This window comes from Armigeres subalbatus, chromosome 2 (assembly GCF_024139115.2).
Source record: "Armigeres subalbatus isolate Guangzhou_Male chromosome 2, GZ_Asu_2, whole genome shotgun sequence".
NCBI lineage: Eukaryota > Metazoa > Arthropoda > Insecta > Diptera > Culicidae > Armigeres > Armigeres subalbatus.
Window position 1 is genome coordinate 185,721,496 of NC_085140.1, and position 22,978 is coordinate 185,744,473.

Consider the following 22,978-nt stretch of genomic DNA (forward strand, 5'->3'; position numbering starts at 1 on the left):
GTATATCATGTGGCTGGTTTCGATTTCCAATCCGAAAATTGCCTAGACCGGCACCGGGAATCGAACCCAGCCACCCTCAGCATGGTCTTGCCTTGTAGCCGCGCGTCTTACCACACGGCTAAGGAGGGCCCCGGACACATAATGGATACGAGTGTTCATTAAATGAATATTTTGGGGGGTCCATTATAGGGAAGAAGAACGTCCCGAAACGGAACATGAAAATCATTTTTCAGCAATTTTCTATTATGGACCCCTAAGGGCTCTACTATAGGGCGAATGCATTCAAACTTTAAAATGTTAATTTCAACTAATAACGTCGTGTATTTGAGTGTTTTATGTATGTATCGTGAAGAAGAGATGCAGAACTATTATTAGATATCAAGCAGAATTAATATGTTGGAAATTTCTGTTCTTTATGACAAGAAGAGCAAAATTCCACTTTGGGAATTTTACCCTAATTGAAATTTTTAATGAAATTCTGAAATAATTTCAGATCAAAACACCAAAGACACCAATAAGACCAATAAGGGAACGCCCACAAATTACGTAACGCTAAGAGGGGAAGGGGGAGGGGTCAGTGAAGTGTGGCTACCCATACAAAATTTTCAGATGCTTCATACAAAAAGTGTGACATAGAGAGGAGGGGGTCGAAAATACCCAATTTTCGCGTTACGTAATTAATGGATCTTTCCTAAGACATCTATCAAAACACAATTCAATACCTGTCAAAAGTAATCTAGTTGTGCGAGCAGCGTTATTTGGAAATCATTCCACTGTCATTTTTAAATTTAATTTTAGTATAATTCGGCAAATGAGACGCAGCTTTAGATAACCTTAGATGTTTGGCCGAGCATAATTGTATAGCAAAAAAAAAATGAACTATTAGGCAGAGTTGTGGATGAACCATTGCACTAAAAGTCCACCATACAACACATTTTGAAATTTAGTCTCTGGAATGAGTTATTAACAAACTACTAAATGATAGAACACAGATTACTAAATGATCGATAACATCCTTGATCTGGTAGGTTTATTGTTCCACATTAATATCCAATTTACAAGAAACGATGCTATAGCGGTGTATTGTTGCAGACGATTAGAGGATAATTATTTTAGCGCGAAGTTCGTTGCCATCCATATAGCATCAGCATTCACTAGCCAAACTAAATAAAACGCCGGGCGTGTAAAAGATTCCCCATTTATATATTCTATTGCAATCCTGCTTTGGTCGCCACCCACTCCCAATTGATTGGTGTTACTTTGGAATGCTTTCTTCTTTCTTCGAACAGGTAGGGGGAGTGTACTAAAATGCATCAGATTATTTGTAATGGTTGACCCAGGGAAAAACCAATTGTTTTTTTCCGTAATAGCAATAATATGTGAAAATCTTTTCAATTATCAATAATTAAAATCTCCTAGTTCTTACAACACGTAAATATTTAGTACAAACCTTATCTTAGGTTGAATAAAATAAAAAGTGTTTTCATTACATTCTGGCAGTAGGAATATTATTTTTGCCATTACTTCCGAACCAATAAACCGATCTATCATATTTTTGATAGAAAGCAATGGGACAACAATCAACTTATTTCTGGAATAAATCTTAGCTTCAAAAATGCATCTTAGAATAATTTCAAATTGCAATTAACCGTTAGAAAATAAGCATTAGTCATTGCTTTTTAGGACCCTCTCCCCTCTGTTGACGGCGGCGCTGCGTTTTACCGGTATTTTTGTGCACAGGTGACCGATGATGGGCTTACTAGCTACATGCATACCTATGTGACAACGAAAGCACTCCTGTTCGCTCTGACGCATGAATGTGTGGTGTTCCAAATAAGTGAGGAAGCGCCGAAAACACCCAACCCAAGACCCATCGTCCACCCCGAGTGCCCTTTGTTCAACAGGTTTCACTATAAATTGATTTGAATGGCGAAATTTTCGCACATAATAGTCTTGACCACCGGGCCGAAGTGACTATTGAACTGTGTGATTACGGTTGATTATTTCGATAAAGGCGCGTGATTAACTAATCGAGCGAAGAGCTTCCGGTGATGTGCGAAAACCCATGAATCCATAAATTAGTGAAATTGATATTGCGACATCATTCATACGCTTTGCCGAAAAAAGAAGGATTCGAACTAAGAGACGATGTGTCGTGTGGGACTGTTGCTAGCAGCGTTTGTGATTGGACTGTGTCAGGCTAGAACACTGCCGAATCGTGTAAGTGGATAATTGAACATATATGGATGGAGCGAAATTGAACGGTGTTTGTGCGAAAATGGACGATCGAGAAGGACTTTATTGATAATTAATAATAAGTGAATCAGAAATAAAACTATTGTATTTAATAATTAGAAATTGAAAAACATTTATAAAAATGTGTAATTATCGAGGCGTGCTGAGTTGCATATCATTTGGTAGCAGATAACGGCTCTTTGGCGCCAAAAATTGTGGAGCGATCTCTCCTGTTGGAATTGCTGTTAGGAGAATTCGCAGAATTTACTATCTATTCGAAATAGGAGACGATAAAAAAGACGGATAATACTTGCACAGTCGTCACAGGTCATTAAATTAAACGCATCGCAAACTGAATCCGACACGTAGCCCCCACTACAAAATTATGATAAAATTACTTGTTATCGTATATTGATCTTTGGAGACAAGTACTATAGGGCCATTCAGAAACCAGGTGGTCATCTTTTGCAAGATTTGTGACCCCATCACGTAGCCGCCTATATTTACGTGCCCCTTATCCCCCGCCTATATTTTTACATCGGCAGGCCGCTGTTTAAAATCTTATACCTGAATAACCTACAATTTTCCACGCCAGTTAAAATTTGTAGAAGTCTGAAGAATTCTCAATGCAAATTTCGAAGAATTTGAAATGAAAATTCCAAAAAAATATCAAACCAAAATATCCTGATCAATAACCCTAAAACTTCCTGTATTCTCAGATAAAATTCCAAAGAATTCTCTTTGAAAATTTTGATGATTTCCTCAATTTTATATTCTGTTGAAATTTTGAAGTTTTTGAAGTCTGAGAAGTTTTTCGGTGAAGTTTCAAAGAATTTCCTATATAAATACCCTATAATTTGCAAATAATTTTCTGTCAAAACTCTGGAGCATTTACAGTGAGAAGTTCGATAAATTTCTCATGAAAATTTTGAATAATTTGTCATAAAAAAAATAATGGCGTTACCGCGGAAATTTTTTTTCACTGGAACTCGTAGACTTTTTTAGGAAAGTTCTGATAATGTTCCCTGGAACACGAATTACGAAGAATTTTCATTGGCCATCGCCAAGAAATTGCCGTAGAAATTCCGAAGAATTACTCATTGAAATAACAAAGAATTTCCCACGGACGTCCCGGAAACTTTCCCATAGATAGTTGAAGTCTCGAAAATTTCAAATTTGAAATAATTTGTCATGAAATTTTTGAAGAATTTCTAGTAAAATTTCAAAAGAAATTCTTGTAAAAAATTCTAATTTTTTTTGCATGGAATCGCCTACTATAGTATACCTCTCCGTGTGATACACAATACTAGCAGACGACTCAAGCTATGTTGCTCACTAGGTCACTGCGGTCTGGGATCGTATTTTTTTTTTTTTCGAGAGTTGACCAGTTGTAGTCTTAATAGACTGGTATCTCGACTGGGCTCTCCATGTGATACACAATACTAGCAGACGACTCAAGCTATGTTGCTCACTAGGTCACTGCGGTCTGGGTTCGTATTGTGATCATACCGATACATTTCCCTTCCCGCAGTCTGTCAGTTTAAAAACAAATAATAATAATAATGAAAGCTCATCACGCGCATGAATGTTTTCCGAATAATTAACATGTAAAGTTGATTTAATGTTTTCTTGGAGCCGACATTCAATACCGAATAGTAGTCTATGTTGACAACGGGTGGTCATGATGGCATCTCCAAGTAAAGGCCGTTCTACAGCGATTAACGCAACGGCGCATCTTGACAGTAATTCTGTATTCTCTGTCAAAACGCGTCACCGCGCCCACCACCGCAGCCGAGCCATAACACTTTGATGTAATGTGATGGGATCATACTAGTGGACTTTGTTTCAACATGGAATAATTTAAATGGTATCGTAAATATACAATAAATTAATTTAAGTACTATTGCAATAAATCGACATATTAATCTGAGAGCTTCCATTATTTTGGCGGTTGATCAAGATTATGGCGATTATATCCTTTACAGTACTGTCTGATATCATAAATTTAAGTAGTCAAATGGTCATGTTCTATTCTGCTCTTCAAAATTCAAGTCTTTAAAGTCTGGTCCAAGATTCAGTTATCAATGGTATGGTAATGCTTCATTGCGTCTATTTCCTAGCTAAATGAATGAATTTTACGATTATGAAGCATTGATTTATATGAATAACATCATTAAAAATATGTACTACTCGTTGGATCTTTTGGTCACATAAAATACAATTATGTTGATGTGTATATGGTATAGGTATACACGATACACCTCGTTAAATTTGAATTGCTGACTATATTTCAAATAAACACCTTTCATGAAAACTTATTTTGAAACTAAAATATCGTATTACAATTTGATGAATATCAATAATCGTCCAAAGTTTTGAAAATTATCTAGTGAAAGCAGTCGAAACTGAATCGAAAAGCCAAAATTGGCCACAGTTTAGAACCGTTCACCAAACAATCTTAAAAAAATTGAGCCTGCTATTTTAACAACTACATATTTTGAACCATGTTCCAAGAAAACGCCTAATACTATCTTTGAGGACTTATGACGGCCTTGCATAGCATCATCATCGTCTCGGAACTAGAATCAGTCAGTAAAGATTTCAAACCATTTCGTGAGCTTCCATTCGATGATGGGCTCAAAAAGACATTGATTGATCCTCCTCACTACCTTAGGTGGTCAAACTATTAGTCATGTAGAGAAAAGGATAGTGGATGAAAGCATCATATGGTCTATTATCATGTACATAGGTGGCTAAGGTCTCAATTAAACGTGACACTGTCTCTTGTTTTACCGTCTAGCGCTGATCATGAGTTCATTCCCTATCGGTTATTTACTGAGTTATAAGGTAGTCAACTAATTTTATTTGTCTTTCAGAATACACTTATTCACGTCTCCTATATCCTTCAATCTTTCTTTACATTGGAGTATGTGTTATTTTTTCCTAACCCAAAAAAATGAAGAGCGAAAAAGGTTTGTTTATACGTTAATCCATGCAGTAAAAGTAAGAGTAAAATAACAAAGATTACTGAGAAGAAATAACGAATACAATCACCGTATATAATGCAAAATTAGTAAATCTACAGTATCTACTTTCACTACTTACTGTATACTGAACTATGAACTACAATTGGTGCAATGGATGATCGTTTGCTTCCCAGTCTTTTGTGTTAGTATTTTGTTAGTTAAGACTGGTACTAGACCCTGCCGGAACCTCCGCAGCATATAGGGTAAGACGGTATAATATGCAACTCCTAAGATAACTTTTTACTTTTCAACGCAATTTATGCAAACTTGGTGTTATTTGGTAGTCGAAAAAGTCGCAAATGCATTGCCAGTGAGTATTCATATAAAATATTCCCGAGAACACGTAATAAAGCTTTTTTGAAAAGTCGTGAAAAAATGAATTTTAAAAAGTGCCTGGGCAATACGCTCCACCTCAACCAAAGACGTTTAATAGCCCTTCATTGGTATTTTATCAATCCCATAAAAAAAGGCTACAAATCCTTATGCGCTTGACATTGAAAAACCAACATAGGTCCATTTAAGCAGGTGTAAATTACATTTCAATATTCTCCATACAATTTGGAAGCAACTGCTGCAGGCTCGCTGCGCTTGTGTCCAGTTGGTAAGGGCATATCGTCCTGCCTACACTGGGGCGTTTTGGCCAGTGAAACATGTTTTCGAAAATCGTTACAGGAGGCAATTTTATATCATAGTAATCACTGAGAAAAATAATTTTGTTGCTCAACTGAGTGTTCCAGTGCAAGTTTTGCGGACAGTATGCCAGAGTCGCTCCAGAATGTTGAGCAAACAAACATGAAAAGTTACATCAAAACTGTAACTTTTTGTATTTTGCTATTATTTTCATTGTGTAATACAAAAATACTTCCACATTCACATAGTATGATGGGTTTACAAATACTTATAGGTACCAACTGGTTTTGACCCTTAATTAGTTATAGTTCTCTAGAAATCAAAGGGGGGCGTTTTGACCAGGTGGGGCGGATTATACCGTCTTACCCTACTCAAGAAGATGTTGTTAGATCATGCGACACCTTCTCTAAGTATTTGCATGGAGGTATGATATATCAAGTGTTTTATTATTTTCTATATATTGGCAAAAAATACTCGACGCGTTTCTGTTAAATTGAAATGTTACCGGGATTAAAATACGTACCTCAGTACTGCTTATAGTGTAACCTTACTCGGATGCAATTAAATTCATCTCGTTTTCGTCTAACGGTAATGTGGTGAGTACTAATAATACTAGCAATGTGTACTATAAAAGAACAAATTAATTCACAATTTTAACAATATGCAGACACTTCACTTATCAACGTTGACCCCATCATCCGTGGACAGGGTTAATGAACAATTAGGGTTTATATACTAACACATACAACATGTAAAAATGCTTTGAAAAATTGTTTTTTTTTGCTTTGAAATAGTTATTGTCTTAATGAGAGTCGTTCTTAAAAGGTCTGCGTGGTTAGGTTGAAATCAAGCAGTTCAAAAACGTCATTGAAAATACTACACATAAATCTTATAGGATTATACTGACCTTATTCAACGTTTCGCGTTTCAAGGTTGAAGAAATTCCGCTGGCGTAGAATTTTTGCTGGAGCGTAAATATTGATCTCGGTTAGAACAGATGTCAATTTCTCCTTTTAAAATTTTCGCCACAAAAACAGCTTGACCGATGGAACGTCGTCGTTCTAAGATGTGTAGTCCCAGAAGTTGGCAACGTTCTTCATATGGAGACAGGTTTGTGGTCCACGAACAGGTTGCATTTATTTACCTTGCAGCGTACAGGTGCACTTGTCCTTAAGGTGCATTTCCACCGGCAATCTATTTCCTTTCCTCTTGGAATTAACGAAAGACCAAAACTGCTTCGGATTCCTACATAGGTTGAACTGTGTACGGATCACGTATCGCTTGTAGAGAAAACGGCTGCACAGACGAAAACTGTTACTCGCCTGATGAGTGAATACCCGCTTCAAGAATGCGCAACGAGATCGACAGTTACTACGTAAAGCTTTTGACCTTGCTCGTTTCAATTGACGTAATCGGGAATTCGACCATGGTGGTTTAGGGGCAGGTCGACGGAGATGAACGCAGTCAAAGATGGCTTGATTCACCTGCTCATTTAAGTAATCCAATGCATCATCTTCACAAGTAGCCGTCTCAAGAGTTCGACAGTCAATGGCAGAGATTGTCTTACACAAATTAGTGTAATTGGCGCGATGGAAATCCACACACTTAAATAATTTCACATATTTCGGTGAATTTTGCTTCAGCAGATTTTTCGGTAATTATTTCACAAAATTTTCGGCGATTTTTCCTTTGTTCAACTGTCAAAACCACCGAAAATCTGTAAAATTATTCACCGAACAGTTCTGCTGTTGAGATTTCGGTGAAATTTCACAAAAATCTGCGATTTATTTTAAGTATGCAGGCTATATAGATCCGCGACATCTTCGTACACCGTTGGGAGTTTCAGTTCAATGGTGATCTCAAGGGCCGGATGGTTCAAATCAATATCGATCAAAGGTTCCGTAGATTCACTTTTGATGTTGTCATTGACTAAAACCAAGTCAAGTATACGGGAATTGTGGCTCGCAATCGGGTTGATTTGCGTAAGGCAATTTAAACTGAATCCGTCTAACAAAATTGAGGTAGATGTCGGGAGGTACGATTGCTGCACACCCAAGACCGGGAACAGGGAATCAAAATTCGAGCATCGCCCAACAATATACGCTTTGTCATCAACAGAGTTTGTTACTGACAAAGCACTTCGCAACAAACCTTTATCAGAACCCGAACACAATATGACAAGAATTATTTCCATTGCATGCTCTGAATTATTCGAAAATACAATGCTATTTCCGTAATCAGAGTTAGGTTATCGAATATTTGCATAAAAGCAGACACTACGATAGCCTTAAACTGAAATTTGCTGTAGAGATGATGCAAAATAACGGGATGAAAAGTTGGCAACAAATTTGTTTTCTTTTTTGTTTCTGACATTTTTTTTGGATTGATTGTAATTCCCAGATTGTAATGAACCTCCAAGTTGAATTGCGACGTCCAAATCATCCAAATCCGAAAGAATTGCCCGAATAGAGTGGACATGATTATTAATATAAGCTTCGGAGGCCTATAGTGTTATATATACCAATCGGCAAGCTTGACCAGCTTAACGAATGTCTGTCTGTCCTTGTGTAGTTAAGAAAAACATTAGACAACTTTTCATATAGTAATCCTTAACCGATTATCTCGCACAAGTTTCATCGACTTCCTTAAGTCTTTGATGTTGTCGCTAACGTTGATTTCATTTATTTCATTTATTTAGTCTACATCTAAACAGATAACACTGAATCAATTTGACGCCACAATACACAGTTCGAGGCCGCATCTCTCCATCCTCGAATACGCCCCACGCTCGCCAAGTCGTTTTGCACCTGGTCTGCCCGTCTCGTACCGGCCGGATCGGAAGCGAACACCATCTTTGCAAGGTTGCTGTCCGGCATTCTTGCAACATGTCCTGCCCATCGTACCCTTCCGGCTTTAGCTAACTTCTGGATACTGGGTTCGCCTTCTTGCACACCGTCAATGATGGTCCTAAGCAACCGTCTCTCAAATACTCCGAGTACAAGTCCTCCTAGAGCATTGTACATGTTTCATGTCCGTAAAGGACAACCGGTCTTATTAGCGTCTTGTACATGGCACATTTTGTGCGGTGGCTAATCTTTTTTGACCGCAGTTTCTTCTGGAGCCCGTAGTAGGCACGACTTCTACATGATGCGTCTTCGTATTTCACGACTAACATTGTTATCAGCCGTTAGCAAGGATTCGAGGTAGACGAATTCCTCGACCACCTCGAAGGTATCCCCGTCTATTGTAACACTGCTTCCCAGGCGGGCCCTGTCGCGCTCGGTTCCGCCCACAAGCATGTACTTTGTCTTTGACGCATTCACCACCAGTCCAACTTTTGTTGCTTCACGTTTCAGGCGGGTGTACAGTTCTGCTACCTTTGCAAATGTTCGTCCGACAATGTCCATGTCATCCGCGAAGCAAATAAATTGACTGGATCTGTTGAAAATCGTACCCCGGCTGTTACACCCGGCTCTCCGCATGACACCTTCTAGCGCAATGTTGAACAACAGACACGAAAGTCCATCACCATGTCTTAGTCCCCGGCTCGATTCGAACGAACTAGAGTGTTCGCCCGAAATCTTCACACAGTTTTGCACACCATCCACCGTTGCTTTGATCAATCTGGTAAGCTTCCCAGGGAAGCTGTTCTCGTCCATAATTTTCCATAGCTCTACGCGGTCTATACTGTCGTATGCCGCCTTAAAATCAACGAACAGATGGTACGTTGGGACCTGGTATTCACGGCATTTTTGAAGGATTTGCCGTACAAGAAAGATCTGGTCCGTTGTCGAGCGGCCGTCAACGAAGCCGGCTTGAATGGCCATATTCTTGTAGGCGGCGAAATCAATTAGTCGTAAGCCGTTCTCGTTCGTCAGCCGGTGAGCGCTGAACTCCTCCTCTTGGCCAACCTGTGCGTTCAAATCTCCTATGATGATGTTGACGTCTTGGCTTGGGCAGCTGTCGTACTCACGTTCCAGCTGCGCGTAGAATGCGTCCTTATCATCATCAGTGCTTCCGGAGTGTGGGCTATGGACGATGATTATGCTGAAGTTGAAGAACCGGCCTTTGATCCTCAACCTGCACATTCTTTCACCACCCGATCACGCGCCTTTGCATATCGCCCATCACTATGAAAGCTGTTCCTAGCTCGTGTGTGGTGCCGCAGCTCTTGTAGAGGGTATGATTACCTCTAAACGTTCGCACTATTGATCCCTTCCAACAAACCTCCTGCAGCGCTACGATGCCGAATCCACGGTTCTTGAGCACATGGGCGAGTATGCGTGTGCTTCCGATGGAGTTGATAGATTTGCAGTTCCACGAACCGAGTTTCCAATCGCTAGTCCCTTACAGCCCAACCAGCTGGGGTGCGGGTAAGATCGACACCACATGATGGTAAAACCGACACATCAAATCGTTATGGAATCGAACATCAGAACAATTCTAAATGATGTTGCAACATAATTGAAAATGTTTAACAACATTCATTTTGATATTTTTGTATGAAATTCATGTTTAGGGGTCACTCGTAAACGATGGCTGATTTTTTTATATATTTAAAATCATCACCACATATCATATTTTATTTAGTTTCTTTAGTGGGTCGGGTGAAAAATATATAGAGTATAAGAATGTTAGTAACATATTTACTAACTACTGTAAATATTGACCTACATTTAAATTTCACTTATTTTAAAAAGTTGTTTATAATGACGATTTAAAATAAATGCGTATGGTGCAGTTATGACAAGAAATGAAAATGACTAGTTCCGTTTACAGGAGTAAAAATGGATCACGAAAGAACAACACTAGAGAACGGATTGAATATATCTAAGAGCAAAATAAACTTAAAATACGGTTCTTCTTTGGGCGCTATTGTTATCCGACCTGCAGGTTTTCCTTGATGACTCAATAGTACCCCCACAGACAAACAGACGTAACACTGAGGAAATTCCCATCGACCATGAGCTCAACGATCGTATTAAATTCAACTGCTTGCGAGTTTCACATACAGGGGCGCGCGCATCGTATACCCTTGTATTTGACACCTGACACTAGCGCCTTCTGTTGACATTGTCGTACGAAACTTTGTTTCGTACAACATGCACGTTAGGTGGTGATAAAATAGCTGATCGATGGATTTTAAAACAAATTGTTCTAGCTGTTACGTCTGTTTGTCTGTGGTACCCCCTAGACCTATTGTCACGCCCAATGATGATAAGGTATGTAACCGGTCTATGATAAAGTTATATTCCCCAGCGCCTCGTTTTCCAATACTTGACTTATATTATGCGAATGATGAGTCTATTTCGTGATTTGATGGCAGGTGTCGAATTTACCCCAACTGATAACATAATAATGATGAGATACATGTGGATGTTTATAATTAGAAAAGTTAACATTTTCTCCACAACATACACAAAATGATGTTCAATTATGGATCAGAGATTGATTAAATACTGATAATCAACAAATTATTGTCGAAAAAGCTTATACACCGATGCCAAAATTTTACATAAATCACCTCCTCAATGGTGATCAATGCTCATTGTCTGTTTATTATGACTTTTACACGTCTCCGCCAGTTACAAAATGACTAGAAATACATAAAATTAAACGTTTATTCAAAGTGTGTCGAAATTCTGTCCGATAACCACTTGAAATACCAAGGTTTGGGAGGATGAGGTTCTGCCGCAGGAGTGGATGGAAGGTGTCGTGTGTCCCATCTACAAAAAGGGCGATAAGCTGGATTGCAGCAACTATCGCGCAATCACATTGCTGAACGCCGCCTACAAGGTACTCTCCCAAATTTTATGCCGCCGACTAACACCAATTGCAAGAGAGTTCGTGGGGCAGTACCAGGCGGGATTTATGGGCGAACGCTCTACCATAGACCAGGTGTTCGCCATACGTCAGGTATTGCAGATATGCCGATAATACAACGTGCCCACACATCATCTATTTATCGACTTCAAAGCCGCATATGATACAATCGATCGGGACCAGCTATGGCAGCTAATGCACGAAAACGGATTTCCGGATAAACTGATACGGTCGATCAAGGCGACGATGCATCGGGTGATGTGCGTAGTTCGAGTTTCAGGGGCATTCTCGAGTCCCTTCGAAACGCGTAGAGGGTTACGACAAGGTGATGGTCTTTCGTGTCTGTTATTCAACATCGCTTTGGAGGGAGTAATACGAAGGGCAGGGATTGACACGAGTGGTACGATTTTCACGAAGTCCGTCCAGTTATTTGGTTTCGCCGACGACATTGATATCATGGCACGTAACTTTGAGAGGATGGAGGAAGCCTACATCAGACTAAAAAGCGAAGCTAAACGGATTGGACTAGTCATCAACACGTCGAAGACGAAGTACATGATAGGAAGAGGCTCAAGAGAGGTCAATGTAAGCCACCCACCACGAGTTTCCATCGGTGGTGACGAAATCGAGGTGGTTGAAGAATTGGTGTACTTGGGCTCACTGGTGACCGCCGATAACGATACCAGCAGAGAAATTCGGAGGCGCATATTGGCTGGAAATCGTACGTACTTTGGACTCCGGAAGACGCTCCGATCGAATAGAGTTCGCTGCCGTACCAAACTGACTATCTACAAAACGCTTATACGACCGGTAGTTCTCTACGGACACGAGACCTGGACGATGCTCGTGGAGGACCAACGCGCACTGGGAGTTTTTGAAAGGAAAGTGTTGCGTACCATCTATGGTGGGGTGCAGATGGCGGACGGTACGTGGAGGAGGCGAATGAACCACGAGTTGCATCAGCTGTTTGGAGAACCATCCATCGTTCACACCGCGAAAATCAGAAGACTGCGGTGGGCCGGGCACGTAGCCAGAATGTCGGACAGTAATCCGGTGAAAATGGTTCTCGACAACGATCCGACGGGAACAAGAAGGCGAGGTGCACAGCGGGCAAGGTGGATCGATCAGGTGGAGGACGATTTGCGGACCCTCCGCAGACTGCGTGGTTGGCGAAGTGCAGCCATGGATCGAGCTGAATGGAGAAGACTTTTATGTGCAGCACAGGCCACTCCGGCCTTAGTCTGATAATAAATAAACCACTTGAAATCAGAGATTTGACGTGGTGTCGGTTTTACCCATAATTCCCCTACACTTATCCGTTCGTCGACCTACTGGCGTATCCAACCGATGCTCCTTTCGCCGACAATCGCTGGATGTTGTAACGCATCGTTCGCTGTGATCTTTCGTTCGATACAGTTGACAACCGTGATCTAATTCTGCTGACAACGAGGTAGTGATCATAGTCAATGTTCAGACAGCTGAATGTCCGCACATCGATAACAATCGAAAAATGCCGCTCATCTACCAGAACATGGTCTATCTAGCTGCAAGTTTCACCATTCGGGTATCACCAGGTTTGCTTTCGAATATTCTATTGTGCATTTGTCTTCATAGACTTAATCAAGACATTCAAGTTGTCGAATTTATCGTTTGTCGATGCGTAGATCTGGATAAGGTTTTAATTGAAGAATTTGCTCAATACACGGATCGGTTCGTTAAGGCAAGATCCATAAAGTACGTCACGCAAAAATTGGCGGTTTTCGACCCCCCTCCCCCCTTTGTCACACTTTTTGTATTACACCTCTAAAATTTTTGTATGAGTCGTCACGCTGCTCGGAATCCCCCTCCCCCCTAGGAGCGTGACGTACTTTGTGGATGGCCCCTAATGGGTTTTCCACATCATTACTCACTTCTCGCTTAACTTTTCAAAAGGTCCTAAGTAACATTTTTTTCATGATTTAATTTGAATATTGCAATCAACAGACCAATATCAAAGCTTTTGATTGCAGTACTCAAATTAAATCATGAAAAAAATGTTACTTAGGACCTTTTGAAAAGTTAAGCGAGACTTCATCTACTTGCCTATCACTACGAAATCAACTCGATTGGTTGCGACCTCGCCTGCCGCATCGCGTTTCAAATTTACATGGAAATTAGTATGAGAAAACGTACTTTTTTACATTTTTGCTCTTAGCGGCTACAATTTATCATCAATCACGTGACTCAACACGTTGGCATATGGTCTGGAAGATGCAAAAGAAGGTACGTAGCTGGAAGGTCTACCAAAAATGTTATTACGTTTCGAAAATTGATTGTTCAAACCATATGCAAGAAATCAATGTTTCTGCCAGCACTACCAGACAACCTATGGTTATCGAAGGGCAAAACCCATCTTCCTTCTTGTCGGATTTTTTTCTTTGTGAAATTATTCCGGATAGCTCCCATTAGCTCTAAAGCCCTATAAGATCAATTATTTTGAAATAACACTCATTTAAATTATTGGTCTACGTAGTTCGGCAGTGCTGGCAGAATAAACGATTTTTTGCATATGGTTTGAACACTCATTCTTCGAAGCGTTATAACTTTTTTCGTGGACGTTCCAGCAACGTGCCCTCTTCAGCAAAGTCTTTCGGCATCCTTTGTGTTATACTTTAACGCGATGTGCCACTTGGTTTACGATGAACTTAAACCTGTAGTAGTAGAAATGCAAAAATATACGTTCCCTCATACTAATTTCCATACAAACTTCAAACGCGATGCGGAAAGCGAGGAAGCAACCAATCGGTCCCAAATTCTGCACAGTTGTTCAGGACCCAGAATAGCTTCGAAAAACCATTGATTTGAAAAAATGACCATGACGCCCCACTCTAAGCCCTGTTTGTCTGTCCGGTGACTAGCCAACCAGACGCAGCACTTGGGGAAATTCTAACAAAAAATGAAATATTTGACTCTTCAATTCTTTTTTACTATCAGATGCACAAAACAAAACCAGTGACAACCTTAGACAACCAGACACAGCATTTGATGGAAAAATTCACAGACAACAGACGTTGAAAGTTTGATTTTTTTAATGCATGAGTTAATTAACCGTTTATATTGAAAAAAAATAAAAATAAAAACACTTGCCACGGGCGCTACTGCGTCCACGATTAAACTAGTTTATAATAATAATGTAACTTTAACAAATAAAGCTTCCTTGTTCACCAAAATCTCGGTTCGTAGCTTAGCTGTCGATTAAGTCATCCGCATTTTGCATTCAAACATCAACCTCTACCATACCGATCACTTATGGTTATCGATTATGCTTTTCTTGGCGACATACAGCAAAGTGACCGGTGGCGCGGTTTCCCTTTCGATAAATGCATTATTACAACACACTACACCATATGGATGCCCTTATGGTTCGCCCAAAATTAGAAACGTGACTTCACTTATGTCCGAGTCGTGCCGCGCCACACTTCACCGTTCACCACACCACCTTCACAATTTAGGTACTAAGTCCTGTTGCTTTTATTTCTTGTCTATTCCAGAGCAAACAAGTGAAAGCATACGCGTACGTGCTACCAGCCGGTGCCGAAGAGATACGTGATGACATTAACCATTCATTTGTATGTGCGAATCGAACCGACGGATTCTACGTTGACATTGATAATGACTGTCAGGTGAGTTAAAGTGTAACGAAAAACAAACGATAAATCATGCTTAGGGTAGTGTTGTTTGTTAGATGTTTTAGTGTGCAGCTTACAAATACTAAAATAACTAGTTGCCATCAAATATGCAAATATGTATAAACTTCTTTAACCCTTAAAGGCGCAAGGCGATTTTTTTAGAAATCGTCGGAAATATTTTTAACGTAAATAACCATTGAAATTATTAACATTAAACGTATTTTCGGTTTGTGGTTTTAAAACAACATTGCGCATTTAAGGGTTAAGATGTGATTTTTTTTGTAAAACTACTTTAAATTTTTAAGAATATAGAGTTTGTAATACCTCAGTGGTAAGAGGGACTTAGGAGGAGCCTTAGAAATTTCGGTAATTAATTGTTACAGAATTAAAAAAATTTGTAAAACATTTTACATTTTTACATTTTTTTACGTTTGAACAATAATATTGAGTCCAGTTGATAATGTTCTTATTTCAGTCGAATTCAAATGTAATAACGGATAAAAAAAAGTGTAACGCGAAGTATGGCAGAGTTTAAGTCGTTTTCTCACTTTCTCACCTGTTTAATGGATTTTTGATGAATTTTTTGATTTCCTGCCGACGTTTGATTTTTTTTGCTTTTCTTCGTTCCCTTCTTTGTTGACGCTCATGCGCTACCTGTTCCGTAACTAGGTGGACAAACGAGCACGCTACACCAAACAGCTGCATGGCTCTAGTGGAGATCGATCGATCGATGCTTCTTCTATGATGTTTCCTACCGCGGAGTTTCAAATCCCAAATCCTGTCTACCTTCACGACAGTTTTCCAGCTTTGATCAATATTCTGGAGATGTCCCATCAGCAAGGCTTGCAAAACATTATCCGGCGGAAGCATGTTCATGAATGACGGATTTTCTTGGACCCATTGCATGATCTCCATTTCGACACTTTGTTCCAGGAAACGCTGCTTTGTTTGACTGATTGCAATCAGTCCAGGCATTGCGATGTTGCAATTTTTGATTGCATTGTTACGATCTTCGAAGGATGCATACTGTACCAGGAAGTCTTCTTTTGAGTGTCTCACAATGCACCTGACTCGAGCTCCGGCGGTGTCAGCGATGTAGCGTTCAAACCCTTGTTCTGTTATTTTCATTCGATCAGGTTGAGCCAGCGTATGCTTGGCACTCGTCGATGTATCGAAAGGCGCGGGCGTGCGGCCTGGGGAGGGAAAAGCATCATTAGGGAGACTTATTAGAGGATCTGCAGTTCGAACAAATTTAATAAAATTTATTCTAGGAACTTTTTTCAAATAGGCGTAAATGAATTTGACCTTGAAATTTTAAACGGCGAATACTCTCTTTGTTTAGCATATTTTGTTCAACTGACGTTACTATCAGATAGATTGGAATCCATTCTTTCTGTAAGGCACATTAGTAAGCAAAAATAGTTCGAATGAAGCGCACTTTCCTCGTTCCAGAAACCAAGGCCAAAATCAATTCGCCTATTTGAATAAAATCCCTAGTATTCTCCAAATTAAGCTTTTCATAAAGCATTGATACAAATAGCACATTATGAAAAATTACCGCTTTGCTCAATGGAACTTTTGTCTCATTGAATTATTGGCAGTGGCTGGTTTTCTTGAGGATTCTTACAGCGGCACACTAGGAGTTAACTTTCTGAAATCAGTATGGCCAAAGGCATCTAAGGTTCGACTTTTCAAAATTAAGCACCCTAATTAAAAATATTTGGTAGGCGTAGTAGAGGACACCATCTTTCATAACTGGAACCAAATATTTGTTCATGAAAAGTTCCTAATTTTGAGAAAACCAGCGTTAGATGTCTTTCGCCATACACATTTCTGGCGGTTAATTCATGCTGGCTGTTTGCGCATATACGATAGCGCCTGGATGTGGAAGTAGCGGGTAGCAAATCAGCCACTGCCAATAATTCATTGAATCGAATTTATTATTTATCATGATAAACAGTCACACACATACATTTGTAAAACATGCACCGATGCTAGTAGTAGACGTATTAGAACCTTTAGGTTTGAACTCCACAATGACTTGGAGAATTTAGAAAATTTAGAATTTAGAAAATTCATTTGGTTTGAAATTTACAGAAAACCCACACATACACACAAAGAGTTATACCCAACACTTCAAACCATTCACACCAACACAAAGCAGCCGCATTCCAACACATGATACATAGACTCGAGACTTTTCCACGTAGCGTCACAGGGAAACAGAAAGCATTAAATTACATTTTTGAAACAGCTAGACTAAACGGATACTCAACTAGAACTATTCAAGCTATTATAGACAAACATAGAAAAACCCAGTACAGAAAATCATGAAATACATTATCACCAATAACAAATGAATTGCGACGAGTATCCGTTAATTTTGACCATAATATAACCAGACCATTACGCTCTAAATTTAGAAAAATTGGTATCGAATTTGTTTTCAGTAGCAGGAACAACCAACTGAAGACACTACTTGGAAGCACAAAAGACCCCGTTGACGCATTAGGAAAATCTGGAGTTTATAAAATATCATGCCCACACTGTGACAAAATCTACATAGGACAGACAAAACGAACACTAGACACGAGGTTCAAAGAACATTTGGCAGAAGTAACTAAAGCAAACAAAGACACTGAAAAAGGTATACATTATCATTTCAAATCTAAAGTAGCCGAACATATATTTAACGAAGATCATCAATTAACGAAAGACAACATATCACTTCTCAGACAAATACAAAATCCTTGAAAACTTGACGTAGCGGAAAGCTTAGAAATTTACAAACAAAAACAAATAAACTTACTTAACAAAGATCAAGAAAACGGATATACCTGGCTATTTAGAGTAAACCCACGGGACGACGACGTTCTAGCGATTGCTAGAACATGAAAAATATATAAAAGATACAATGTAGGAGGAATGGAACGGGCCTGGAATTGAACCTACGACCTCCTGCGTATGAGGCAGAAGCGGTAGCCATATGACCACCAAGCCCGTTCCATTCACTTATGTTGCTTTTACAAGGCATGAACTGATTCATACTTGCAAACCAAAAAAAAAAATATTTTTTTCCAATTTTGTCACATTTTCTATTTTATACCCCAAAATTTGTCAGGGGGGGTGATAAAATCGGGATATTACTGTATCTGGTTTTGGATACTTATCTTTAGTTAATGGGGTGAAAGTTGGCCCCCGCCAAGGGCCAAGCCAATCCATACCAAATTTAGTTTTTTTGTTATCCGACTAGGACCAATTGCGATTCTAAACATCGATCCTAGCTCAGATCTAAATTTCATTGACCCAACTTGGTCCAGTGGTGTTTCCAAACCATATACAAAGATTTACAGTCCTTTGGCGATTCCTGCTTTCAACCAACCCACTATAAAGTAGGTTTTCATTATAAGACTAGTTCCGATGTGGGATTGCAAGAGTGGGATTATATTACTCCAATCAGGTCCAGTAGTGGTTCCAAATCATAGTCAGACCCACTCTTACCGCACGGCTAAGGAGGGCCCCGTTATCTATTGAGAGCGATTTCTGCAAACCCTGCCCGATAGTGAAGCCGTGCATAGACCGATCCACTGAAAAGTTGATTTTTTTATTTGCATAATTTATTTCAGCAATTAACCAAACAAACAGTTTTGAATTTCCAATGACGTGTAAAATCGCAGCTATTTCCCACGAACAAATTAACATTCAATATGGAAAAACATTTGAAATCACAACATATTTTTATATGTGACACTTTCATATATCAGATATCTGTTGAATATTGAAAGCATCTTTAAACCAATAAACCATTTCATCTTACTTCTGTTTTGGTAAGATTGAATTTTTTCTCCAAATATAAAATTTGTGTATTTTATTTCCACTTAGTAAAAAATGGGCGTCCAAAAAAGGTTTCGCCAAGGGTGCTCACGCTACGGCTCTGGGTCTACTACACTAAAACTTGTGCGAGAAAAATGGGTAATTTTTCATTGGCACTTGGACCCCGGACCTTGGCAGAACCCCGATCATATCTAAATCGAAAATAATACGCATGGCCTACGTCTATATGGATACAATAGGATGCTAACAGGGTTTCAACTTTTCGTTTCAATGAGAGCAAAGCAAGCGTTTTTCGGGCCAAGGGAGAATCTTTTTTCGTTGTTTATGTTGAGGATCATCTTTCACCCATCAATCTTTTCTCTAGAATCAGCCTTGGAAGATAAACGAAAATCTTGCTTATTAGATGAAAATCCTTTTTCGTTTCATCACTTCATCACGCTCATTCACTTTTCGCGAGAATTATCGCAGAACAATTATAAAATTGTATGGCCGCACCGGGATTCGAACCCAGAATAGTAACAATAATAGCTGTGCTTACTCTAGCCACACCACCACGCTATCTGTTTGAAAGTGATAAGTTATTTGTTTCACATACTACTACAGCTACTACCATTTGCATTTATGATGCCACGAAAAGACTCGAATATGAAAGAAAAAGAGCAAACCAACGTTTTGCGGCAATCGAAGTGAGCGAAAAACGGTTATCACCAAGGGGCGGGACGCTGAGCACAATGTGCCGAGCACTCATTTGCAGTTTTTGATTCAAAAGTGTGGCACACTCGGCACACTTTTGACATTTGAATGATCAATGCCATAAAATACCGGCAACCTTGCCAAAGCTTGTTTTGGCTTATAGACAATGAAATAGATACTAAGGTGAGGAAACAGACCAACTGCAAGCGTATTAGTGGGTGGAAAATATAAATAAAAAATCATAACGTAGATAGTTGCATGATATCTAATGGCAGCTTGTTCGAATTATAGATAGTGGAATCTATATAGATGAGCTAAAGCATGGTTGGGTTCGTTACCTGGGGAATATGACATTACACGAATCAAAATGCGATTACTTAACGTTTTTACACTTATCTGCCATTTTGAGTAGTTTTGCTCTTCATTTCATGACAACAAAGCATTTCATGACAACAAAAAGAAGAGAGAGGGAGATGCAAGAAAAAAAGTAACTAAAATTATGCACTTTTTTTAACCGTGTATAGTTTGTATGAACTACCACTAGTACTGTGACTACTATGTTCGAAAAAGCTGTTATTAGATGCCGTGCAATAATCTACGTCACCAGTTTTGTTTACATTTCCCTTCTTCATCACCTTTAGTATCTATCTCATTGTTTGATTACTTTTCTTGCCACCGGATCGGAACTTCCGGGTGGGAAAATCTTGTTATGAACCGCTGCAACATATTCCTAAATTGGTTTGTTATCGCGATAACACGCTAGTTCCGGATCTAAAGAACAAAACAAATGTTGAAAGAATTATATTTTTTGTGTGTGTTGTTCGTAACATCTGATACTAATCCATTATCGCTGATATATTCATAGTTGTTTTCAATTAGATTTTCCCGAACCACCAGTATTAAACCTCTGATCTGGATTCCGATACGGCATCATCCAGCCCCAAAACACTTCGCATCGCAACTTTCGAACCCATTTATTAAACCTACCTGTACATGATTTTCGATCCGATAAGTTGAACGAATGCATTTATTAAATCGTCGAGTCTATAGATAGTGGAATATATAGATGAGCGAAGATAAATCCTCTGTCTCCAAACGAACTGTCAAACGTGTCTCCAAACGAGCATGACGTCATGATTTCAATGGAAACGTTAAGGGCTGTGACGTCATATGCGCGTGTGCACGGGCAAAAAAATCGACTCAGCCATGCTTTCGCTCATCTATAGATTCTACTATCTATAGTCGAGTCAAATCGACCAATGCATGCGCGCGTTTTTATGATTTTTTTCAACGCGCCAAAAGGTACTTGATGATGACATTTGAAAGTGTTGCCAGAATTTTCTGATTGTCAAAATGACAAATTGTCACACTCAGTTTAGGCACAATTTGTGGCACACTGTGGCACAAATTGTCACAAAAAATAAAATGAATTCAAATTGAATTGTGCTCAGCGACCCACCCCTTGGTTATCACTCTCCAAGCAGTTTTTCTTTCCCGAAAAGTGATTTCTCCCCGAAACTTTTCGTGAGGGAGCATCCTGTGCTCCTGAAATTGAGTGAGCATTACGAACCCTGGATGCTAATGATATTGTGACGTGGTACAACCTTTAAGTCTGTCCTCCAGAATGACTTGGAGAACTTAGAATATCTGATTTGACAATATCTAAATCGTAAAGTATACACATGGCCTCTAAGGACCTATATGGATACAATGGGGTGCTTCTAGTATTGTACAGAGCGTAGTTTACGTGGTAGGATCTATGGGTCTGAACTCAATACAGGTATACCCTTAGTATACCTCGATTATATGGACTTTTTCGATGCAAAAAAGTCCATATAATCGAATTTTCCATATAATCGAAGCAAATTTTTTTTCTCGGAATTTGTGTTACACGATGAAATAAGTCTTAAAAGTTGAAAGAAAATATCCATATATTGCCTTACAGTCTAATCCGCATGTTTGGGCTCATTTTATGATAACTCAGTAGATTATGATTTTCTATAAGAACGGTACCTTTTTTCCAGCCGCTTGTTTCTAAGATTACATTAGTAATGAAGACTTCGCCCAGCTCAATGTGAGCACACTAATATACTTATTCACGAATTCTAACTACAGTGCCTTCCTGTTTCAGCAACAAAGCAAACACTGAGTGGTCGAGAAAGGTATATGTTAGATTCAAAAACTGGCTTTATATAGAAGGACCGATGTAAAGTTTTGTCCTATTGTCTCCTTACGAAAATTGGCCGGATTAGACTATTGGCTCAGAAGATATGGCCAAAATGCATTTGTTTATGCAAAAATCGCGTAGAAACAGTCTCACTTTTTAGACACTTATCTTTAAAAAATCTCCTTGCAACAAGTTGTGTTTGATTGATATTCTTAAAAAGAATTTAAATCAATGTAAATAAATCGCTCTATCCACGTATTTAAAATTCAAAACGACGCACAGTGGCGGGCCCTCATAAAAATCCCGGACAAAACTTGAGATTTATTGATTGATTTTCATTGGCTTTTATCGGTGAGATCGAACTACCTAAGCTCAAAGTGGAAGGGAGCATGTTTGTAAAGCACGATGAAGCACAGAATTGAAAGTTATCGCAAGCGAGCGACAAGTATGAAATTGAATAGAAGTTGAAACGTAAGCAGAGGGCCATTGAAGAACAACACGAAATTGAAATCGCTGTTATTTTACCTAACGTCCACCCAGGAACGGCTTGGCTGATAGTGTGTGAACTATCTTACCAAGACAGGCAAAATAACAGCGATTTCAACCTGCTGATATGTTGTTCGGCGTTCGGAGACAGTTCTAGCGATCAGTGGCATTTTCAGATATTCCTGCAAATTGGCGCTACGTTGGTGCACACGTTCCTACTTGGTCCAAGCGATCTAATACGAACCGTATTTGTCATTGTTTTGCCAATTAGATTCCTTGTTTATGAGGTTTCATCACCGCGAGAAACTTATTGATTGATTTTCATTGGCTTTTATCGGTGAGATCGAACTACCTAAGCTCAAAGTGGAAGGGAGCATGTTTGTAAAGCACGATGAAGCACAGAATTGAAAGTTATC

At 39.3% G+C, this 22,978-nt stretch overlaps 2 protein-coding genes across 2 annotated transcripts in view; one reads left to right on the forward strand and one right to left on the reverse strand.

Annotated features, from left to right (window-relative positions):
- Window positions 1-1,954: 1,954 nt before the first annotated feature.
- LOC134215618 (titin-like) overlaps window positions 1,955-22,978 on the forward strand; it is a 53,149-nt gene continuing 32,125 nt past the window's right edge. Inside the window, exons 1-2 of the mRNA XM_062694767.1 lie at window positions 1,955-2,220; window positions 15,245-15,376. Coding sequence (XP_062550751.1) covers window positions 2,149-2,220; window positions 15,245-15,376 — 204 coding nt within the window. The 5' untranslated portion in view covers window positions 1,955-2,148. The remainder of the gene's footprint in view (window positions 2,221-15,244; window positions 15,377-22,978) is intronic.
- Window positions 15,774-22,978, reverse strand: part of LOC134215617 (uncharacterized) — a 33,158-nt gene continuing 25,953 nt past the window's right edge. Inside the window, exon 3 of the mRNA XM_062694764.1 lies at window positions 15,774-16,575. Coding sequence (XP_062550748.1) covers window positions 15,935-16,575 — 641 coding nt within the window. The 3' untranslated portion in view covers window positions 15,774-15,934. The remainder of the gene's footprint in view (window positions 16,576-22,978) is intronic.